Source organism: Rhamphochromis longiceps, linkage group LG5 (assembly GCF_057381845.1).
Source record: "Rhamphochromis longiceps isolate RC_006_pf linkage group LG5, R_longiceps_female_GT1.1, whole genome shotgun sequence".
NCBI lineage: Eukaryota > Metazoa > Chordata > Actinopteri > Cichliformes > Cichlidae > Rhamphochromis > Rhamphochromis longiceps.
Window position 1 is genome coordinate 30,438,664 of NC_140561.1, and position 24,148 is coordinate 30,462,811.

The 24,148-nt window shown below is 39.0% G+C and overlaps 1 protein-coding gene across 4 annotated transcripts in view; it reads left to right on the forward strand.

Moving 5' to 3' along the window:
* The window catches only part of ripor3 (RIPOR family member 3), a 56,304-nt gene that overhangs the window by 12,897 nt on the left and 19,259 nt on the right, over positions 1 to 24,148 (forward strand). For 2 of the 4 annotated variants that reach the window (XM_085407131.1, XM_085407130.1), the window contains exons 2-8: positions 2,260 to 2,352; positions 17,617 to 17,715; positions 21,305 to 21,460; positions 21,930 to 22,008; positions 22,108 to 22,131; positions 22,259 to 22,312; positions 22,652 to 22,801. In XM_085407131.1, the coding sequence (XP_085263257.1) occupies positions 17,618 to 17,715; positions 21,305 to 21,460; positions 21,930 to 22,008; positions 22,108 to 22,131; positions 22,259 to 22,312; positions 22,652 to 22,801 (561 nt within the window). In that variant the 5' untranslated portion in view covers positions 2,260 to 2,352; position 17,617. Of the gene's footprint in view, positions 1 to 2,259; positions 2,353 to 17,616; positions 17,716 to 21,304; positions 21,461 to 21,929; positions 22,082 to 22,107; positions 22,132 to 22,258; positions 22,313 to 22,651; positions 22,802 to 24,148 lie in introns of those variants that run through there. The other 2 variants (XM_085407132.1, XM_085407133.1) reach the window with 2 other exon arrangements.

Genomic DNA, 24,148 nt, shown 5'->3' on the forward strand with positions numbered 1-24,148 from the left:
GCAGCCATTTGTCATTTTAATTAACATGTTAAGTGAAATAAATCTTTGTTAATGTAGCAGAATCCAAACTTGTTTAACTTTTAAGGCTGATCTCTAGAAGCCTATTGCTAACTTTAAGTCAGTGGTTTAAAGTTATTGAATCTTAAACCACAGTAACATCTGTGAGACCCTTTGGTGCCGTAATCTCATGCAAAGTGCTTCCTTCCCCATCTTCTGCTAAAATCATCAGACTGTGTGGACTCAAGGTGCTTTATTCTGCAGGCTACAAACCCTTAAATAAAAATATTTTTTTAAAAATACCTACACTGTCTTTTTCTGCTCTTGGTTCTGTATGATGTCAGAGAGAGCAAGTCTCACTAAGATTGTTCAAGTTTCACAATTTAATTCATAGAGGCCAAGAATACAAAATAAGGAAACAGAAATGAGCTCCTTTCATTAAATAATTGCATGATGGCACAAACATAAGTTTGAATGCAGGTGCTGGGTCCATATGTGCTTTTTACATGTACAGATTTGAATTACAGATTTTGTCTTTACTCAGCACTGAAAAGCAGGACTGGTCTTGTCATTAAAACAGTGTGATATATCACAGCTTTAAATTCTAACAAGCTTCCACCGGTAGTTGAGGTAAATCTCAGTCTCCTGCCAGAGGACCCTCCGGTATCATGTAATACATCTGCTATGAGCATCTTTCCTTCCACGTTTTGTTGAATCTATTAGTGTCTTAAATCAACAAACCAGTGTCTGCAGCATATGGAAAGCTAAAACCTACAGAGGCAGTAGACTCAACACAGAGTCAAATTTATCTCTAAAGATAAAATACAACAGCTGATAAGAATTTCATTTGTTCTGAAGTAGTTGTTATATAGAGGCACAAACACGCACAGAGGATTAACATACAGTGTGCAAACATAAATTTATACTTGAACTGGAGAAGAAAAAAATAATCCACGTTATGTTTGTACTGGAAAAAGTGATAGAAAAACGTGTGATTTTGCATAAAAATTGAAACTCTACATTTGTGCGGTGTGTTGTTCAGCATGCTTGGAGCTCAGTTTAGGTGGTGTAGACAGCCAGTTTAATCAAAGAGGAATACTGTGGGGAGTTTGTATGATTACAAACCCAGAGCTTTTCCACATCTTGTCCTCCTCTTCCTCTCATATCCATTTCTTTCTTTTTGTGTCCCTCTCATCAAAGATCAAAAAATGTGAAAAGAACGACAGAGAGACACAAACTAGGAAATAAGAATGCAGAAAAATGGAAATAGTTACATTTCACTCTTAGTTTAGTCCATATAGACTAAATATGGATTCCCTCTTGCTTTCCACTCACCTAAAAAAAACTTACTGTAGAAATACTGGGGGTCTGTCAGGTAAAGAGGGATAAACAAACAATGAAAAACATGTAGAAAAACACAAAACTACATCTGAGAGAGCATTAAAGACCATTAAAGCTCATGGTTGGCCTGAAGTCAACCTCCCCTATATTTCTAAAAAGAAATTTAACGATTTGCAAATCATACAGCAAAGTTCAGATTAAAGTTTCATTGAAGATTTACAGTTTATTATAGCACTTGGCATATCATCTTAAGGAAAAAGCTCTAGCCTTGTGCTGAATTTGACACCAAAGATATCGTTGGGTCAAAGGAACCCACTGCCCTGGTTTAAGTTATATTTATACAGTAGATTCTAGTTTATTCACATAAATGGTAAGTTTTACACACACACAAACAAGTCATTGAGTTCCACAGGGTTCTGGTCTAGGACCAATACTTTTTATCTTATGCATGCTACCTTTGGCAATCTTATTATAATATACTGCATACAGTTTAATTGTAGACCATACAAAGCTTTAGTTACATATATGACAGCAAACGAAACAAATGAATATGTTCGGTACAAGGAGATTATGTATAACATTGCAACAACTGACCAGACCAAGTGAAGTGCTCTGAGATTTTCTGAGTTCTATGTTGGAGATAAAGAAATATAAACTTAAACGACATCTATTGAGTTGATTTCAGTGTTTGTGGTGAAAGAACTGAAGCGGTTCATTTTATTTTTCAAACAGATTCTGCCTTTTCTGAGGTTCAGGTCAGCTTAAAAATGTATTCATACACAGCTACTGTGATCAGAAACAGGCATTTGTGGATTGTTGATCATGCATGAAAACAGCAGTGCTTTTAAAGCATGACAGTTTCATTTTCATTCTACACTTTACGGCAGACTCCAACCTTTTTTCATTTTCTTATTGTTTCAGTGTTGTATGAAGATGCGGTGACAGCAGCTGGAACTGAGCCCTGACAGCTTTACAGCTTGGACGTCTCCAAAACAGACAAAACAGGACAACAAAGTAAGAACAGAAAGTGGCAAACTGGCTCATGTTAAAGCTTTTTGTCAGTTCACGATAAATCCTTCTTCTATCTGGATCCTGCTGCTCCCATGAACAACTGGAAGTTAGCCTGATAAACATAAACAGCTTGGATTTAAGTGTAATCCACATCTGGATGCCAAAGTTATCATCGCCATTGCTCACATAGTTCCACACCAAGCTGTTTATTGATGAACATAATCAGTTCATCAACTGGCCGGTGCACACTGATGTAAACAGTCACTGTGTGTGTGCACGTCTGTACAAGTGTGTTGGGCCAGACAGATGTTTTTCATCTTTTGAAGATCAAGTCAAATGTGCACGCAAGCATGCCTTTGTCTTTGGCAGGGTTGTGTATGTGTGTGCTGGAAAGTACAGATGTTTGTATCTTTGAGGATGTAGAGAAACCAGGCAAGTGTGCGTGTGTGCGTGCGTGTGTGCGTGCGTGTGCGTGCTCGTGTACATGGATGTTAGTCCAGATGTTTGTATCTCCACAGGAAAATAGAGATGTACGCTGTGTGCGAAAGAGTTTATGTCAATAGATTTAAGAGATTAAATTACTTCAGTCTTTTAATCTTTGCCCTATCTCGGTCTAAACACACAGGAACCCTGGATATCACCGCATAACACAACACACAGCAGGGAGAGAGGGCTGGGGTTGAGCGACAGGCACCAAGAGAGGACTTAGGGAGGTCCACAGAATGAGGTGGAGGACAAGTCAGTAGTCAAAAGGAAAAGGAAAATGGGAAATATTCCTAAAAGTTACCAGTGTCAATATAATAATAATAATAATAAACTTTATTTATAAAGCACACTAAAAAACCAAGGGTATACCAAGGTGCTTGACAAAAATAAAATAGGAAAAGGGAGATGGGAGGGAAAAGAGAAAGGACCTGGCACGTATCAATTATAAAAACCTTGACAATCATAAGATATAAAAGTAGTTCACAAGCATAACGGATAAAAATGTACCAACGCACACCAAGTGTTAACTAGGTGGAAAGGCAAGATAACAAATAAGTCTTCAGCCGTGATTTAAACAGTGGCATAGAGTCAGACGCCCGAATAGCAACAGGAAGGTTGTTACAGCAAACGCGCGGTCACCGTGAGACTTCAGCCGAGAACGAGGTTGCTCCAGAAGAATTTGGGTAGCAGATCTAAGTGCTCTGACAGGAGTGTGTAACCTGAGAAGCTCATTGAGGTAGCTCGGCGCCAAATTATTAATGGTTTTGTAGGTGAAAAGTAATATTTTAAATTGAATACGGTATTTAATTGGAAGCCAGTGCAAGCCAGCAAGAACAGGAGTGATGGAAGAAAACTTCATATTTTATATTATTTCCTGATATAGAAGTTGTGTGTCTTCATCTGTCTTCTTGGTGTCTTCACATAGTGTAGTTTTGTTTTTTAAACACAGAAGACTACAATCAGATTTCTGTTCTTACTGCACTCCTGCAGCAAATAAATATAACTGTATTTTTACTTGTCACAGTGAAAATGAAAACAAAAGAGAAACTCAAGCAGACACTGTAACTGCATCATATAGATAGGATGCCAAACTATCCAACAAAGGTACAAAAAAGAGATCACATCCATCCATCTTCAGAAAGACAAAAGAAGAAACATTAAATTCACTAGCTGGGCCCACGTCCTCAATTTAGGTTTGACAGTGTTTATAGTATTACCTACTATAGTACTATAGTATTACCTACTAGGTGAATGCTCGGACATGAATTAAGCTTCGGTTTGGGGACTGCCAACAGCTCCCGGGCCTGGCAGATTTAAAGAACTGAGAACAAGGAGGGAGGGAGGGTGGGGCACGTAAACGAGAATGAACAGTTTGCAAAACTGGGAAACCTATATAGATGACAACCGGAATGAGCATGTTTGGAGAACTCTATGCATCCATCCATCCATCCTCTTCCATTTATCCAGTTCAGGGTCACTGGGAGATTGGAGCATATCCCAGATCACCGGTCTGTCACAGGGCTAATGCATGTTGAGAGACACTTGTTACAGGCCTTCGATGGGGTCTGTTTTTAAACTGTTTTTTTAACAGAAAAGCAGAGACAGGAGACATCAGTTGCGTTCGGTCTGCAGGCTCTTCCTCGTCTGATTTATTAACAGAGTTTAACAACGTCCTTTTCTTTTCATTTAGACACACACATTTCGCTTTTAACAACACAAACATTCAATTAGGTCCATAGCTCAAACCCTTTTGGTTACCTTGCACTCTCACAAGAATAAACTTACAAAATAATCATTGTATATGAACGTCCTTATTTACAATAAATCTGTAACCAATTTTACTGCATTTCAGCATCAAAACATTTCTGTGCAGCACCACTAACACTGCAATTAACCCGCTTATGTCACCTTTATACTTTTCTTATACTTTAACAGATTCAAACAATATATTACATTTGTAACCAATAAACAAAAATATTCTTCCCTTGCTCACAAACAGTTCACAATCATCCACAAACAGTATACATCAGACTATTTACATTTGACACATAAGAACTGGGTAGGTCCTAATCAACTGTAACTTCCAATAATGCCAGGATAAAAGAAGTGTCTAAGAGCTCCATTTGTCACAAAATAAAACAGGTAATAAGACCAGCTGCCTATTTAGACTACGAGTGAAATGGCGGCTGCCATTACAAATGGCGGTATAGTTAGCTTTCTCTCAATCAGTGAAAACACACTCTCTCACAACATTTGCGGTCTTTAAACTAAGACAGAAAAGGGTTTCTTGCCTTTATATGTACATTGTGGTGAGCAAACTTGAACTACTGACCTGTTTTTTTAACAGAAAAGCAGAGACAGGAGACATCAGTTGCGTTCGGTCTGCAGGCTCTTCCTCGTCTGAGGCCGAGACGCGTTGCAACAGCCTATCGCACTCACCACTATCTCCCCCTTGTGGCAATGCCACGCAATTACATTGTCCATAACGCTAAATGAAAAGTGCAATACCACCATAAAATCAGGTCTTTTACATCAAAAACAATTCACAACAAAATTACAATTGTGACCATACACTTGTGGGCGTCACACACTCATATTCATGCCTGTGGCCGATTTCGAATCTAAAGTACCGTTATGTGATATTTTGTTTGATCAAACATGTTACTGTGGTGACCTGTCCAGAGTGTACCCGACCTCTCCCCCTGTGGGAGGCAGGATAGGCTCCGGCCTCTTCCAGTGGAAGAAAATGGATGGATGGATGTTACTGTGTCAGGCGTGGCAGTAATGCAGCAATTAGTTGCCTCCTCTCAAAAGGACAGTTCTGGGTTTGAGTGTAGCGGTTAGGTGATACATCTGTGTGGTGTTTTTATGTTCTCCTGGAGTCTGTGGGTTTCCTCCCGCAATCCAAAGACATGCTTGTTAGATTGGCAGACTGTGCCCAGGGTGTTGCCTCAAATGAAATACATAATGTATTTAGGCTGGATTTAGTTGTCTCCTATTGATTAATCATTTCCATATGAAAACATCTGAAATACAACAGATCACTGGGTTTCATAATAATTTTTTGCCCATGTTTTACTGCACTGTGGAAACAAACATTGTCTTCAAACCTTTATTTCATAAGCAACATATTTTTGAACTATCTTCCTGAAAGGTTGTTTTTTAATAATTAGCTGGTATTTTTTTATGTCAATATGTAATAAATTGAGTGTTTTAAAAAGTTTAATGTACTTTGGCTCTAATTAAAAGAATTACGAACTTTCTAGTTGAATTTCAGTTTTTAATGGGGACAAAAAAAAAGAGACTTTGTGAAATGGGATGTGTGAAAAATACTCAACAACCAATTTTTTTATTTTGTGTAAAGTTTGTTTCACGTTCTTAGGTATAAGTTGTAGTTTACAGTTAAATCCAAAACATTCAATCAAGAGTAATGCTTGTAGATAAATTAGCAGGAAAATGCAGGGTAAATAAGGCAAAATGTTGTCACGACTTTCTACTAGTATTTCCCAACTGAGTATTTTACCCCCACTGACCCCCTCGTTAATATGTGTCGCCATCTCTCTTTCCTAACATGCCCATCCCTCCTCTGCTCTGCAGACTCTCTAACTCTAAACAGTTTGACACTTTGACAGAGCAGACTGTTAGCTGATGTCCAGCTCCGTGCTAATTCACTCACTTTTAAAAACAATGGTTCAAATGACCTGAAAACAGAAACCTCAGCATGTGGTATGGACACGAGGGACTGATTCTGCTAAATGATTAGAAAATTAGTCACCGGCAATCGTAGCACTGCGATGCTTTTAGATGTTTATGTTATTCAGACTCCTCGCCAGGGAAATGGCTACACACCAAAACAGAAAAGTGTGACATATTTACCCTGACATAATTCTCTCTTCCTTTGTTCTCCACCCTCTGATTATAATGGGAGAATTTATGATGTCTCAAGCCAAAAATTCCCCATGTGGATGAGTCGGCCAGAAAACAACCAGATAAGTCGATTTTGCAAGCAGGAATTACTCAAGACTCGATTATTAAGTTCACAATTAGGTGGTTTCTAATGGGAATGGGAATCATTGCCTGTAAAATGTATGCTGTAGATGGAGGGGAACTCGGCACCCATGGAGCATTAAGTTTTCTAATGTGTGAATATTTGCAAAACTAAACCTGATCAGGTAGTTTTTATACCTACAGCAAACCAGAGCACTCCACCGGTTTATCTGATCAGTTATCTGAAGTGGAGACACACCCATCTGCGTGTAGAAACCAGGAAAAGATATGATAAATTTTTCTGTGAGGACAGATTATTGTGATAGTTTAGTGCTTCCTCTTTCTCCTAAAACCATAGGATCATGCTTGGCATCAGAGTGTACCCAAAATGTTTTGTGAAGAGCACAGAAAGATAAACAGTGGGGGATATTGTGTTTATACTGTGCTAGTTTGCTTTGCCCGTTGGTGGCTGGGTTCTTTTTTCTTTACAGAAAAAAAACATTTTTCCCCAAGTGGATGTGGGAAAAATGCTTCATTTTGTTTTTATTCTGTAACGTCTTTATTCTCTAACATCCAGTTCACCACTCCATCACAGGGAGAACACAAGGAGTCAGACAATCATTCATGCTCACATCCCCAGTATCAGACCACACTGTTTTGGGTTTTGCCACAGCACGGTGTAGATGTTCGAGGAGCTGCAGCAGTCTGCAGCAGCACAGCACTCATTACATTACTGAAGCTTACAGGAGACAGAGTAGGTTAAACACCCAGCAGCTACGCTTGCTATTTTAGGAATGTCATGAGCTAACAGTGTGTACGCATGTGCACCTCCATCCAGAACAACATAGTTCTTCACCCTGGGGGACATGAGTCATCTCTGACCTCTGACCCCTTCAAAAAGAGCCAGCCAATTACATTTCAGCTGGAAATGAGCCAGTAGTGTCAACCAGTGTCAGTGATGATCTAAAACCAGACATAAACAGCTTAAGTATTAGCAAATGTTTCAATTTAAATAGAAGATAATTAAATGTTTCAAATCCCATCACACTATCTTTTTTCTCATCTTGCTGAAGAATCTCTTTCATCTGCTGATTTATCACAACTAACTGCACTAACACAACATTCACAGATTCGTAGGTTTGCTCTCGAGAAGATAAATGATTCTTTGTGGTTCTTGTTTACTTGGAAATTGGATGAAAATCCCCGAGGAGCATTCAAAGTAATTTAAAGCGCTCCTCTAATTATCACGGATTATATCTGAGCCAGAGACTGTTGGGAGTTAGCAGAGGGCGGGGAAAATGATGGAAATATATATTTCTATATAAGAAAGACAATTAGAAATAAAATAAATAAATAAAGCTAAACAAAATAAAGAGGGCAGAATGGAAGAGTAAAACTAGAAAACATGTTTTCTCTAATGACTAATGCACAAGAGACAAGACAAGGACTGAACAGGAGAAAACAGAAACCCGCACACTCAGAGGAATTACTGACAGAGACTTCCAGGCACAGACCCAGGATTCAAAGGAGTTAGGAGGCCCACGGGCCAGAGTCTTTAACAAGTTTAAAGTGACTGTTAATATTTCTTCTTAGAAAATTAATGAAAGGGCAGCAGTGAGATGGAAACTAACCAGAAAGAGGTCTCTAAACAAAAGGCTTAAAGTTTTGCAAAGGTAAGATTCAATTCGTTAAAAAACTTACGTGAATGACTGCAATGTTTGCAGTGATGTGCATGTGTGGCTTCTTGTAGGTTATAGTAGGTATGCACCTCAGCTGTGTTCAAAAGTCATTCTGGAAAACACTGAGAGCTTATTTTGTTGTGTTTGAATAAGAAATTGTCAAAAACTATAAGTTTGTTTGTTTATTTACCTTTTCTAAATAAAATTTGGCTCACGTGGTTAGAAGACAGTTTGCCATGGAATCGCTCTCCTTGTCCTCATCACTCGACCAAAGTAAACTTGAAAGGCCCTCAGTTACACCCATTCAATAGTCTAAATTAAAAAGTTTGTTGAGATGCTGACACAGTGAGTCAGCATCTCAACAAAATTCAGCACCACAGTCAGAAATCTCTAAATGCCAGAGGGTGCATTTTAATAACAGATATTGCATCGTCTCAGTGCTGGGATGGAAGCATGTCCATGTCATGTGTTGCAAAATCTGTGGAGCTACAGAAGAGGTTCTGCAACTGTAAGTGATGGTTGCAAAAAATTAGCAAATGCAATTCAAATTCCGCTTTTTAGGCCTCCTGAGAAAGAATGTGTTCATAGGATGAGACATGCCTATGGTCCCATAACTCTTCAGGATTTCCTATACATCCCTTACAAATGTGTCCTATCGATGGCGCTCGCTTTTTTCAGTGTGATCGACAAAAGTAACAGAAGACTACAAAGCCAAACCCGAGTGAATGTGGAAGTGGAAATGAGCTTAATTACGGCGAGCAGAATGAGAGTGATTACCAGTGAGCACCAACCACACTTAAAACACGCTGTCAAACAACCACACCCTGCAGGGGAGGAAGAGAAAGAAGGAAATTAAATCCTTCTGAGGTTTGCATGCAGTTTGGAACTCTCTCTCTGTGTGTGTGTGTGTGTGTGTGTGTGTGTGTGTGTGTGTGTGTGTGTGTGTGTGTGTGTGTGTGTGTGTGTGTGTGTGTGTGTGTGTGTGTGTGGCATGGTCACAGAGCTGTTAGCTTGCAGCAGACCCTCACAAGGGGCCTGCACATCATGTGTGGTAGAAGACACGCACATATACACACAAGCAGACACATTATGTGTTCACATCCACACACACTTAAAAACATACAAAACATACAAAGGCCCCAACCTCCCACCACCTTCACACTGCATGGGACCCAGTAAACCACTTGCAGGTCACAGCAAACTTTTTAAGACCAGATGGCACCCCAGCCTGGTCAGATATGCTCAGATACCACACACACACACACACACACACACACACACACACACACACACACACACACACACACACACACACACACACACACACACACACACACACACACACACTTCTCCCCCTTTGTTCCCCTTCAAATTGTCTTATCTGTTGAGGAATGTCTCTCCCTCATTTCTCATTCAAATCACATTCCAGACATAATTTATTCTTTGTTCTTTTCTTGAGTACAAAACAAAACAAAACAAAACCCAAGCCTTTAATTACAGCATTTTCTTTCTTATTTGATTAATATAATTTTCCACTGTTCTCAGTTTCATTTGCTCAAGTTGTTCCAATAATTCATTTTTCAATCACAGTGAAACGTGTAGATTTTGATTCCCAACAACAGCTCCAGCAGCTGCAGTCAGTGGCCTGCACCGCCTCCAGCTAACAAGCAGCTAATTAATCATTGAAGAAATCACTGGTGTGAGGCCTGGCTGAATGGAAACAGAAAGGATTTAAAACTGATCATAAAATAAATAAACAAAATAAGAGTGCAAATAATGTAATTTCATGAATAAAAACTACAGATGAGAAATAAATTGGGCTTGTTTGTGTTTTTTACAAAAGAATAATGTGGGCGAGGCTGATTAGCTAACTTGATAACAACTTGGGTTTCACGCATTCATGGGCACTGTATTTATATTCTGTAGGAGCAAAAGTGATTAGAAAATCATACGCTGGGGAAAAAAATCTATAGTTTACCCAAGAGATAAGAAAGAAACAGCGAGGTTGTTGTCGCACGCAGCTCCTCATGACACAGGTCAGTCACTTTGTATTTCAGGTTTGATGCAGCTCATTTACCACAGCTACATGAACACAGCTATCCAAACACAATAAAGTATAATTAACATTTGAGTTTAAGTTTCAAGCAGATTGGATCACAGTAGCAAACTGATAATAATAAATGATAACTGATAATAATAAATTATAAATTATTTATAATAATATAATTATAATAATAAATTATTTATAATAATAAACCAACTAGAATATCCATTTAATCTCTACTGCTTATCCAATTCAGGGTTGCAGGGGGCTGCAGCCGATCTCTATCTGTCTTAGGGCAAGAGGCAGGGTACACACTGGACAGGTCACCAGTCTATCATGGGGCGAACACATAGAGATGACTACTCACACGTAGAATCATCAGTTAACCTAACACTAACTGCATATCTTTGAACACTCCAGGCACCGGCCTTGTGCTGAATTGAACTCAGGATCTTCTTTCTGTGAGGCAACAGTGCTAACCGGTACCGTGCTGCCATTAACTAACTGGCTATAATATTATTATTTTTAATGTTTTAATTAAACCTCTGCTTCAACATTAAAACTTTTTGTTTTGGAACAGCGGTCGTGAACGTACAAGTAACAAAGGTGGTCAAGCACACAAATGAATGCCTCATTATTTTTAATCTTTAAGCTGTAGAGCAAAATGTTCAGTTTCGTTTAATCGGCATCAGTTTTTTGTTTGATTTATTTTATGTGCTAATTACAATTACAGATGTGTCGTGGTTAACACATTTGGTTGAAGTGAAAGGTTGTTGGTTTGACTCCAGCTGGAGACACAAATCCTTCAGCATAAACCTCTGCCAAAACAAACATGTGAAGCTACCTGCTATAGCGATCTTTTGTTGCAGGAAAGTATTTTACAAGAAAATACAAATTTTTATGGGTGAATGTGTTTTATGTGTCCACATGGGAGCAACAACTGTAGAGAAATGATTCAGCAAGAGGTTCTGCTAGAAAGTATTACTACATATAACGCCCATCCTGTGTCCACGTCCTTAATGGAGTTGAACATTTGCCCTGTCGGGTGGCCGCATTTTGCCTGTCAGAGAACTGTCTTTCTTGTTCCTCTTGCTGCTAAAGTAGGGAGTAGAGGTGAAAAATAAGGACCTAGCAGGCTGGCCCATACTCACAATTACTACTGACTAAAAAGCACAGCAAGGTGCACATGCAGCTTTATAAATCAGACAGGAAGAATGCGCATTCATATTTCTGTCTCAGCTTTGGTCATGAATCTGCACAGTTTTATGTGTCACAATTTGTTTCCACAGACTGGATCTGAACTTTTTCCAAAAACTTTAAAAGTCTTCTCGTGGATGTCCAATAAAAATGCAGTTTTATTGTCATGTGGAATGTAGAATTACTGTCTAACATCGCTCTCAGTATGCCAGATTTCTGTTTGTCAAACAGGCCACTTTCAGCCATCTAAGGGTAAATCTCAGGCTCGAAATAAGTTTTAAAATTAAGAATAACATGTGCAGTCAGAGCATACGAAGTAGGCCAGAGGGTCAGATGTAGCTTCTTACTCTTCTTCTACTCTGGCTCTACTTAGGCTCTTTCTCACTGTAAACACTTAGAGTCTATGTATCGCTTAAACTGGCAGTTACAACATCCAGCAGCCTCAGCTGTTCATGTCAGTGCGACCCGGATCCCTTTAAGCAGCACATTTACAGAAGTTCAGGGTGTGTCAGGATTTTAAACATTGTTAAAGGGGATCTGGGACATTTCTTGTCTGTGTGATTTTTATATTCTCCACAGATGTTCAGCATTTAACTGGTTTTTTGGGATGTATCATATTACGCCGTTTAGAATTATAACTCTTCTTCGGCCTCTAGTTTTCTTTTTCCAACAATGATCTAATATTCCGTTTTTGTTTCTTGTTTAAGTTTCATTATGCTTCACTGTGCATTATCTTTTACTATCACAACCCTGCGTCCTCCCCTCTGTAAGTCTGTCTTTTTCTGCCGCACATGTGGTTGATGTTTGGTGGTTCGAAAGAGATCAAATTTAAAGTTTAGAAAAAGTAAAAAATGCAATTTAATCAGACTAATCTGAAGGTTTTTAAAGATGATTTTTGTGCTCTTTACTAATGTTGCGTGCTCAGCCAGCTGCTGTAACAGAGCAGACAGGTGGAGAAAGGTGTAGTATGTGACTACTGAAACAAACTTTTTGCTTATGCTCGGTGTGTGTCACATTCTTTGCCTGTAACAGCTGGTTAATGTGGCATTCAGCCAGAGTATATAATTCTGCTTCAAACTGAGAAATGACAAACACTCTCCATTTGTCATTTCTTAAAGCATCCACTCAGCTGTCTGTTTCTTAAAATGAGCTTTAAAAATAGAAAGAAGAACAAAGCTTCGGTTTATAGTAACTGTACAGCAGTGCAATATGGCCCTTCAAATGCTAATGTAGAGTCTTAGCATAGCAGCAATTTTTATTTTTATTTTTTTACATTCATACAGTGTCAAAAATCCACCAAAAATAATGTGCACGTGCATATCTTCCTACTTCATGTAGTACATCTTTTCCAACTCATTTATTTCAGCAGTTATTGCATATTTGTTAACAACTTAAACAGTCTTTAAAGGCTTCGTAGGCATTGTGTGTTGCTTTTCTTTGCTCCTTTGCTTTCCTGTTGGTCAGTTTATTCACAGATATGAACTGTATGTGTATTGCTTCAGTTTTAACCCCAGACTGTTTGCCTCCATTCGTCGTCGCTCCATTTGTGTAACTTGGTGTCTCGCTGCGCTTCATTCTCCACTCCTCATCCCCTGTGTCACCTCCTTATGTTTTTTACTGCATGTTGTTCTGTGAGTTATGGTTTCGGGTTTTGTTTGTTACTAGTCTTCCCAGTTTAGGTTTATGTTTAGTTCTGTCCTCGCCTTTGTTATTTTCACCTTCTACAATAAAGCTCCCTCGCATCACAGCAAGTGCCTGCATTTTGGGTCCTTTCACACAAACACCACACGACTGCTGCCGCAGCCGTGACATGAAGTTCATTTGTAAAACAAATTAATACTTCTGTTTAAAGCCGACCTTTTATACTTTTTTTTATTTTCTGTCATACCTATCTGGTCATAGTGTTGAATAAGCAAATCAAACATGCCGAAAGTTTTAAATAATGAAGCATTGAAATCTGCTTTAGTAGAGTCCAAGGACAAAACGAGAGCTATAATAAGCATAATTGGCCCACTTCAAGCCGCTGCATGTTGTTGAGCTGTCTAACCTTGAGGATTACCTTAAGGACAGATTTAGATTTAAGAGGCTAGAAACATGTACTGAAAAATATTATCCTTGTAAAACAAAAGACACTTCAACTTCCTCTACAGGGAAAAACCAAGTGTGTGTATATATGTGTGTGTGCATATGTGTGTGTGTGTGTCTTGGCTAACTTTGGTTCATAATGATCAGACCTGGATTTCCTATCCCCATCTGTTAAGTTTGGTTGCTCGGTGACTCTGTTGATGTTGGCATCAGGACCACAGTGTGAGTTTCACATTCTGGGTCAGGACTCCAAAGTGGGTTAATCTGAACTACTTACATTGGCAGGGTTCAGTATTTCTACCATACTATTGGTTCAAACCCTTGCCACAGGGTGCCAAACTTAGTGTGGATGAGCTTGATTTAGTTTTATGAAGTTTTGATCTCCCATACCTCCAGTATTGTTGCACGTGCTCTTTTCCAAGTGTTTTAAATGCATGAAACATTTAAAATTCACACTCCGGCTTATACGGTGACCCCGAGAGGACAAGTGCACTTGTCCTGCAAAAGCACCCAAAACACAACAGAATGATTTTTTAAGCCAAAAGAAGAAGAAAAAAAATGATACAGCAAAATAGTAGAGCTCCTGGGGACACAATAAAAGGGCGGGTCAGTGAGAGAAGTGGCAGAAAATGTGAAGAGACTGTAACTGAGACAGACTGAAATGAAGTGGAGGGTTCATCTGTGTCACTTTCGCAGGTGTTCTGTCACATTTTTGTGTTAACAAAAACACTTCTGTTGTGTTTGTGATTTTTTTTTCTTTATCTTTTGCAGTGTTTTTCTATTTCCTGGTGTTTTCTTAAGCTGCAGTGTGCTCGACCTCTCAGGGCCACCAAAGAGGCTGAAGTATAAAAACATTCAAAAAATATTCAGTATTCACCCACAAATGCTGACTTTAAGTACTTTAATTATATCATACACTCAGTTTCTAGTGAGCATGTTTTCTTTCATGATTAATTATTTGAATAAATAAACCTAAAGCTGCATTTGACTCAAAACTATGGCTTCATATTTTTGAGGGATGAAGAATAATTTTTTGAGATAATCACATTAGCACATGCATAAGATCCAGCATTTTATGATAATAGTATCACATCTTAGACACGCTGAAACAGCCAGATGCTTGTAGTTAAGGAGGTACAGTGTGTCATCCACTAATATGATGATTAGCATTTTGCCCCTGTGATGCATCCATCCGTGTATGATGGAAGTCCTGTTTGTGTGTGTAAAATAAAAAAAAGAGTGTATAAATATATGTTTGTGTGACTGAAGCAACAATGACTCAAAAATTTGGCTGAATGTAAATCTCCATCTAAAAGTGCATAAACAAAACATGATAACGTTCAACAGATCAGTTCAGCAAAGTCGGATAAAAGGGGCAATTCAGCTCTACCTTATCAAATTTGGGTTGTTGGTAATAATAAAGTTCAGCCAAACATCTTTGTGGTTTATTAACATGCTGAATAAGGAGGTTTGCACAATCATACACAGATCATTGCATAAAGGCTGTTTAGAAGAAACGGCTAATGGTAAAAATATAGTCATGTTGTTGTTTTAGCTTTAACTAGACTCGCTATTTGAACCACATGAAAGAGCCTGAGCAGATGGCATCCAGACTGTGTGTTTACACACAGTACTCTTCTATAAAACCGACTGACCTTTTCACTTTGTCAGCCTTTATTTTCCTGGTGATGCAGCTATAAACATTTTCATAGACATCAGCACTGCGACGCGACACTACTAAGGAAACACAGGGAGAGCCTAACACACAGCAATGAGGGACAACGCGACACTGACACAGAGAAAAACAGGGCTTAAATACACCGGGGAATAACGAGGGAATCAGACACAGAAGGAGAGCACAGCTGGGGAAAATCAGAACTGACGAGACAAGGAAGCAAAGCAGGATACACTCACATGAGACACAGACCTTCAAAGTAAAACACGAAGTATAACACTGAGACGCAAACTTAACATGGTGGAGACAGAGCAACTAAGAAACACAGAGACGTAACCATACGGCAGAGAACTCTAAGAACCAAAAGACTAGAGATGATCAATAATACACAGAGAGAAATACTAAGCATGGAACACAAGAAACTAGACTCGAGGGAGTAACAAAAGACCAATGATGAGAGCATAATTCACAGTACAAAGTGACAAAAAAACAAAACAACCATCAAACAAACAAACACACACCCCACAGGAAACTCAAAACACTTCAATCAAAAACCCAGGACCGTGACAAAAAAAACAATCAGGATCAAAACAAAAAAAGGCACTGAAAAACCAAAGCCCACTCTACAAGACACTTGGAGAGGTCAAGGGATTTCTGTGTATATCACAGGCAGTTTAAACCTGTCAATCAACATGTTCACGCCCCTAAATTAACAGGAACAAAGCCTTTCCTGTATCAGGGTATAAATATGCTTTCTATGCCTTTGGAGCCAGTAACAAGAGGCCATTAGAGGAACTGCTTCATTTCTCAGCTCTGCAGGCTGCTGTTTGGTGTATATGTGCACTGACTGGGTTCATTAGCAAAGTCGCTGCAGCTGAGCAGAGGGAATGAGAGCGAAGCTCATGCAAACACAAGAACTGAATGAACACTTTCCTCATCATAACCAATTTAAAATCATTTTAAACTTTAACAACAGATTGAGACAGCTGAAAGAGGAAAAGATACTTTTCTGTCTACTATAGAAGCAGACATTTCTATAGCAGATAGTGGAAAAACAGGTACGTTCTTGTCATTTAATTGTTTAACTATCATTAAATTACTTAACACGTATATTAGACCACCTCTCACAAAAATAAGAAGACAAAGTACTTTATAAATCAAACAGAAAATAAGATTATTTATCAGCCAAGTAACAAACTGAATATTTTTATACCTGTATTTAAGCCAGCAGGACTTTAAGCATTGATTCACACTGATTCAAGCATAACAGCGTAGAACTAGATGACTAAAACTAATTTTTCTGTCAGGAGTGCAAAACAAAATAATTGTTTTGTTTTTTTTCTGCTTTTTTTCATAAAACATTGCATTTAAAATGTACTAATGTTAATTTAACGCCATTGTGGCATAAACCTTATATTGAATGGTGCACACTGTAAGTTATTGATTTTATTTCCATTTTCTGAGATTGTTCAACCCGAATCTACGGTGTGTGGGCGAGCCAACAGACCAACGCTGCCATACTTGGAGTATAGTGAATATATAAGCGTCCTCCATCTGCAATTTGTGCACATATTTGTGGGTCCGGTTCAAGATGTTCTTTGGTTAATTTGTCCCACAGATGTCGGTGCTCTGTTTCCTGTTTTGGATTGTCTGAGAGTAAGGGTGGTCTTGTTGATTTAAATGTTCGCGTGAGTGACTGTGGAAATAAAGAACATCAATTTAAAATTAACAAAGAAAAAGGAGGAAATATTTCTTTTTAATTCAAGTGACTTAAGATATTCAGTTTTTTTGGCTTTAACAAACAGTCTTACACATCCAGTTACTAATATAAAGAGTAAACAGTGACAGATCCTTTCTCAAGCAAACGTCTGTTTGGTCTCAGCTCTTGTCGCTTGTTTGGTTTGATCTTGTTTCCAATCATTTCTGTTATAATTCTACTTCCAACATTAGCGTGGTTGATTTCTTGTATCGTAGACCTCATGTGATTGATTTTGTGACTCACCATTATTTAGGATTAACTTGGAAATATAAAGTGGTAATATTTGAGGGTTTGGGATATCTTTTGTTAGCACGTGTCTCCTCATTGGCTAAAACACCTCTTATTTACTCTGCAGGATGTCAGTGAAGCTGCGATTTGACTCTCCCTCAGATGGAGGCCTGATCCACAGAAGCCGCTCCTTCACTGGATTCTCTTCTCTGACTGGTCGACAGAGGTGAATGACACTTTCCTATTGTTTCAACCAATAAGAAAGAAATCTGTGTAATAACGACTAACACTGGTTTACAATTTAGTCTTAAACAACTAGTAAGAACTAATTGGGTCCTGTTATCTAAGTGGATCTTCCAAAGGATGTCCAAAACATTCGCTCACTCTCAGATATTTATGCCAGTTTTAAAGAAGTTAGCAACTGTTTATTTAACAAAAGAAAAGGTTTTTGGTAAAGATATCAGAAATGCTCCCTTTCCTCTCTCATCTGGCTGCAGGGGTGTGTCTGTCTGGGTTTGACTGGCAGAGAAATAGTCAACAAATGTGTGGTGTAGCTACATATCATGGGCAGACAGTGTGTAATTAGTGTTATTTTTTTAAAGAGCAAAAACCACAGAGGCGTCTAAACTCTGTTAAGTGTCATGTAGAGGTATTGGTGCTGCTAAATGTGCTGTAGCTATAAAGTACAAGTGTTAGGATTTAACTACTGAACTGGCGAACTCTAAAGCAGAATACTGGGAGAATCACACTGTTTAGCAGGAAGGTCAAACGATGCAGTGACAGATCAAGGACGTAGCTGGAGCACAGGGAGAAAACGGGGGGAGACTGGCAGAGAAGGCAATCTTTAAATGTCAGACAATCTGGTGAGGGGTGGGTGTGAGAGCTGGTGTTTGAATGCAGCAAGTGATTAGTCGATTGTCTTCAGGTGTGTCTGCAGCGCCAGTAGAAAGCCACAACTGTTGAAAGGAAGCACAGATGTAAGAATAGAGATGGGAAAGTTGAGGGAAGGGTGTGGTTACAGAGATGACAATAGACAGAAGGACGAGCAAGTGGATGCTACAGGTGCACATTTTGTGAATGTTACGAGTAGTTTGGCCACTTTAACCAGCCCTGGTTTGTCCCTCGTGTTTATTAGCATGCGTTGAGCTCATCAGTGTGAGCATTTATTTGGTTTAACGATAAATAGCCAGCCATAAGGCAGCTTAAAGGACAAGTCTGTTTAAGGACTCGCTTGTTTTACTTTTGGTCTCTCTCTCCCTCCCTGTTGGTCTTCTTGTCTCGTCCTCCTCTGGGAAGAGTCTCCACCTTTTCTTCCCTGCCAGCAGCCAGCTCGTTTTCTCGGGAGACTTCATGTCAAGCAGCAGACGGAATTATGGAAACACCAGTGTTGCCATTATCAACATTCACTATATCATTATGAATTGATGTAAAGAAATCCTCAGTCAGGGGGAAAAATCCTGACATTGCATTATGAAATAATGTTTTATCAATAAAATTTAGACATTAAGTGAGTGTGACGAGGATCACGTTAAGTAGAAAAAGTTTTATAAAACCGAGTGTCAGCAGTGTGAAGCCCGAGTTTTTGACTTGTACAGATACTGATCTCATTATGTGAAACACTGAGTCTGAATCTCTATAAAAGAAAAACGTGCCGCTGTCTAAAACAAAACAAACAGAAGTTTGTTGGGAGAAAAATGTCTGAGGAATTGTTTCGATTCTCGTAGCTGTCAGGATAAATGGGAAGAAAAAGAATTTTAACTTTGTGATTTTACAGATATTAACTTTGATACTGTGATCATGTTATAAATCATCCCTCTGTTGAACTGTTTTTCTCCATATAGTGAAACAATGAATGAGAGAAAATAAAAACGTCACGTTGTGTGGAGGGAATTCCCTTCACCCTCAGACAAGTCTGTTCTCCGCTGATGGGCAGGCAGTGAAAGCACCACAGACTTTCAGATGTTATTTGCGAATGAAAGAAGACAGAGTGATAAACACCCAGATGAAAACTGTCAGTCCCCCAGAGAGGCCGAGAACAAAATGTTGTGTTAAAAAAAGAAAGCAAGCAGCATTCCACTTCTCTGTGTGTGTGTGGCTGTTTATACTCTATACACACAACACAAACATCCACACATTTTTCCATCCTAAACACACATCCCCCATCCGATTCTCCATAAATCTTTTTTTGTATTCACCATAGTGCACAGCAAACATATCAAATGTTTAAATTCAGAAATTGGACCCAAAAAAATAGCCATGTTTACCACTGTGCATCCCCTCTTCTTTTAACAACAGTCTATAAATGTGTGGGAACTGAGGAGACCAGCTGGTGGAGAGGAATGGCGCCCATCTGGTCTGATAGATGTTTCTTTCTGCTCAACAGTCTAGACTGCAGAAAGCCCAGTTCAGCACCTAGGCTCTTCTTCTGCAGAGTCATGCTGTATGCAGTTTGTTTGCGATTGTCTTCCTGAAGCATGAAAAGCCTGCCTAAAAAGATGTCGGTTGGATGGGAGCATATATTCATTTCTGAATTATGGATTAAACCTTGATTCTTTTTTTTCCCCCAGTCATTATGTTGTAGATTTGCTGCTGTACTTTTGGTCATTGTCCTGTTGCATGGCCCTGTTGCAGCTAAGCTTTAGCCTGAGACAAATGGCCCCTCATTTGACTCTGAAATAGTTTAATATACAGAGGACTTGGCCGTCGACTTTGAGACTGTAATATGCGCAGGTCCTGTGCCTGGAAAACAAGTCAGAATCATCCACTGTCCATCACTGTGCCTGATTGTTGGTATGAAGCAGTTGCACTGATATGCTGTATTTGGTTTTTGCCAATCATGGTGCTGTGGATTATGGCCAAACATCTGTTAGTCACATCTATCCAAAGAACATTGATCCTGATGTCTCTGTGATTGGGTCGGATGCAGCTTTGCAAAGCTATGTTAGCTCTTCCCTGAGTGTTGCACGGTCTGACTTTGGGGTGAATTTACTGGGACATCCATTCCTGTCTTGAATGCTTTCTTTCTCACAGTACAATGATGAACTTCAAAGTGTTTGGAAATAGACTTAATCCTTTTCCAGAATGATGGACTGAAACAGTTGCTTCTTATTTAAGATCAGTGTTGATCTATCCTCCTTGGTATTGTATTCACTCACACTTGGATCACTACTTAACCTCCTAATTCCTACGCAACCTGTAAGGGTGTCCTTTTTCACACACTGCTGCGCCCATTTTGGCTACGTTTTTATTAAATAAATAATGACACGGTGTAATATGTCATACTTTGAGGCTGGTATTTAATTAATTCTAAGACCGGCTAAGATTACTATTTATTATGTCCTGATCTATAAAAACCTTAGACTTGAAACTGGGTGTGTTTTCTTGTTACCATGTTCATGGTCATTCACAAACTTGACATTTTATTTATTGCACAGACAGTCCTGAATCATATGGACCACATTTGAGTGTGTGGGGTTTCCTCCGTATCAGACAAAAAACAGGTGGTAAACCTACACTGGTCCAGACTTTATGCTGGAGGGCCTTATAACACACTCCCACTAAAGGCTACCTGCTTGGATCCACACTTAATGTGGATTGTAGGGGCTGGATTAGATTTGGGCCAAAGACAGGAGTGTTAATATACAGGGAACTACATGGGAACAGATTTTACTGATGAACACAGTTGAAAATAAAGAGGTAGGAATATAAAAAAAACTCCAACAAGCTCTTTTTGATAACAATTTATGTAACTACAGATTCTGATTTACCCTGTAAAAATGTTGTTATGACTATTCATTCACTTTCTCTGTTTTTAGGACGTCTTCTGTTCGTAACTCTCTTCGCGTCAAAGCCATGACGGGAAATAAAGCCAGCAGGGCGCCCGTCTCCCCCCGCAGAAGTTCAGGCGCTATCTGGTCTCTGCAGCCGGAGCAGGTCGGCAGGGTTTTTCAGGCACTACGCAAAGGACTCAAGTATGTGTAGTACTGCTGAACTTAAACAAGTATCCCACTAAACATTAAAGTACAAGCAGGCAGTGACGTACCCAGTGCTATAATACTAAACTTGTCCATGTCTCTGTAGTGTTTTAGTGTTGCAGCTGGTCAGCGCGAGGCTTGTTTCTACCTCCTTACATTTATTTACTTGAGTGGTTCCAAATCTGTGGTTTGACCCTTCAAAAGTCCACAAGATGAATAGGAGGCAGTCACATTTATGATTAATGATCCTTTAACAGAGTAAAATTGGTTGAGTTTTGATATTTAGTTTAATTTTTGCAAAGAATATTTTACGCTGTCAGTAAATGTAGCTGTACTTTTCACATCTGCTGCTACATGCAGTAGATGTTTGGTAGTCCCGAGTTGGAATTTCTCAGCTGATATCTGGCAGGTAAAGTTTGTTCATCTTCATAAAATGTTACTTTTAATTGTGTGTTTCTCTCTTCAGGGACTACCTGGAGGGTCACCAAGCTGAGATGGACTTCCTGTCTTCACAGCAGAGAGAGACGAAAAGAAACTCGAGACTGGTGAGGAGGGAGAGAGGAAGAAAGTCTGTGTGTACAAAAATGTGTGCGCCTGGTGATGACAACAGTGCTGATGGTAATTATACTTTTCTGTATTTTCAGGCCTTTCTTTACGATCTGGAGAAGGTAATGTGTTTTCATTTTTTCCTTTTAAGCAAGATCTTATTTTAAGTTATTTAATTTGAATGGATAAGTGATAATAAATGTTTCTCAAGCTTTCAAAGCTCAATATGTTTTTTTCTGTTTTTTACAGGAGATCAGGTCTTTGGAGAGATATATACGACGATTAGAATTTCAAATCAGTAAGGTAAAATTTTGGATTTTAGACTGGTTTTTCTCGGCTGTAGTTGAGGTTGATAAAAAAATCTACTAAAGCCTTTGTTTTGTAGAAAAGAGTCTAACTCCATGCAAGCCTGGTGATTATCTTTCTGTCAGTTACTCAGATGTATTTCTATGGTATGAATTCACTAAACTATTACTCAAAAGCTTTTAAAAGCAGCAGATGAGCCACCCCTGTCGCACAGGGAGACACTTTGTGCTGCACACTGATTAACCACCAGTCTAATCCGTTATGTAAAAGAGGGGGGAAAATGTTGATGATGATGTTTGTTGATGTTGTTACTCCATCTGTTCCATGCCTCTGCAGGTAGAGGAGCTGTATGAGACATATTGTATTCAGTGGAGATTGTGTCAGGGAGCGGTCAACATGAAGAGAGCCTTTTCACTGTCCCAGTCCACCAGAGCCTCCAGAGAGAGTCTGCTGGAGCTCAACCGCAACCACAGACACAGCCTGCAGGTAGGATCAGTGACATTTTGGAAAAGTATTTTTGGAAAATCACAAATGTTCTTTGAAGTTTCTAAAAGTTCAAACTAGCTGGAGATGATGTTGCACAAAAAAGGGTATTCATGCCTCGTTTGTTTGTTTGTTTTGACAGTTGTCCATGTTCTAGGCACATTGTGTGTAGATTTTTTTTTTTTATTACACCAGACAATATTTATTCTTCCTCTCTGGCACCTACTGTAGGCATCAGTCTAGCTTACCATGTGCATTCAAACCTCCCAGAGAGAATCTGTAAACTGGACTGTTTTTGAGACGTACTCACAGCCAAAGTGGCAACCACATATCCATCATGTCCGAGGAGCGCAGTGGCAAAATAAGCCTTTGAATGGTCATAAAGTTTCCAAATCAAATATTCTGACATGTGAGTGATGGTACTGCAGTGATTCTTCTGGTTGCAGCTGCAGGATAAGGGCCATTAAAAGACAGCTGTAGACTCATTCATGCCCTCCGTCGATCTGTGGTTTCTCTTTTTCATAGATTCAGCTTCAAACATGTGACCACATCTTCTTTTTCTCAGCTCCTCACAAACTTTTCTTACTTTCCTGTTTTTTCTTTCCATCATTTCACCCTCAGTGTTTTTGATATCACATCTTTTTTTTTTTTTTTTAACTCTCCTCTGGTCTTACACACACACACACACACACACACACACCAACCAGATCTTATAAAGATTAACTTATATATGAATGGTGTGCTCATCATTTGTTTGTATACACGGTTGCATGCATGCCTATGTACCGTCCAGCATATACGTTCTTACTTCTCCTTCTATTTGACCTGCACTCAACAAAAGATTTTCAGAGTCTAAAGTTTCTTTAAAGTTAAAATCTCTGACCTCTGCTAAGAGGTTTTTCAGAACTGAACACTCTACTTGGATGAGAGGTGATAACTTAAAGCTCACCTTGACTTAATCCTACAAAGCTTGAATAACCTCGTTTACTGAGAATCTTAGGCCACTGATGTTCTTTTCTCCAATAATCATCATCATCCACAAGCTTACTTAAATTTGGGGGTATTATAGGAACAGATGCCTAATTAAGTCAAATACAATAAAAACAACAACAACGAGATTATTAAAATAACAATCATTCCCACTTCTGGGATGATTCAGAACTTGTGCTTAGGAGTCAATTTCAAAATACAGTTAGCACAACATGTAAATTTCTTGGGTTAAATGTTCTCATGTGTTCTCTGATAGTAGAGGCTGAGATAATAAATACAGTTTTCAGATGTAACAAGATACTTTTCTGTAGGTATTAAGGGCACCACAGCATCACAAACCATTTTACTGCATTTGCCATT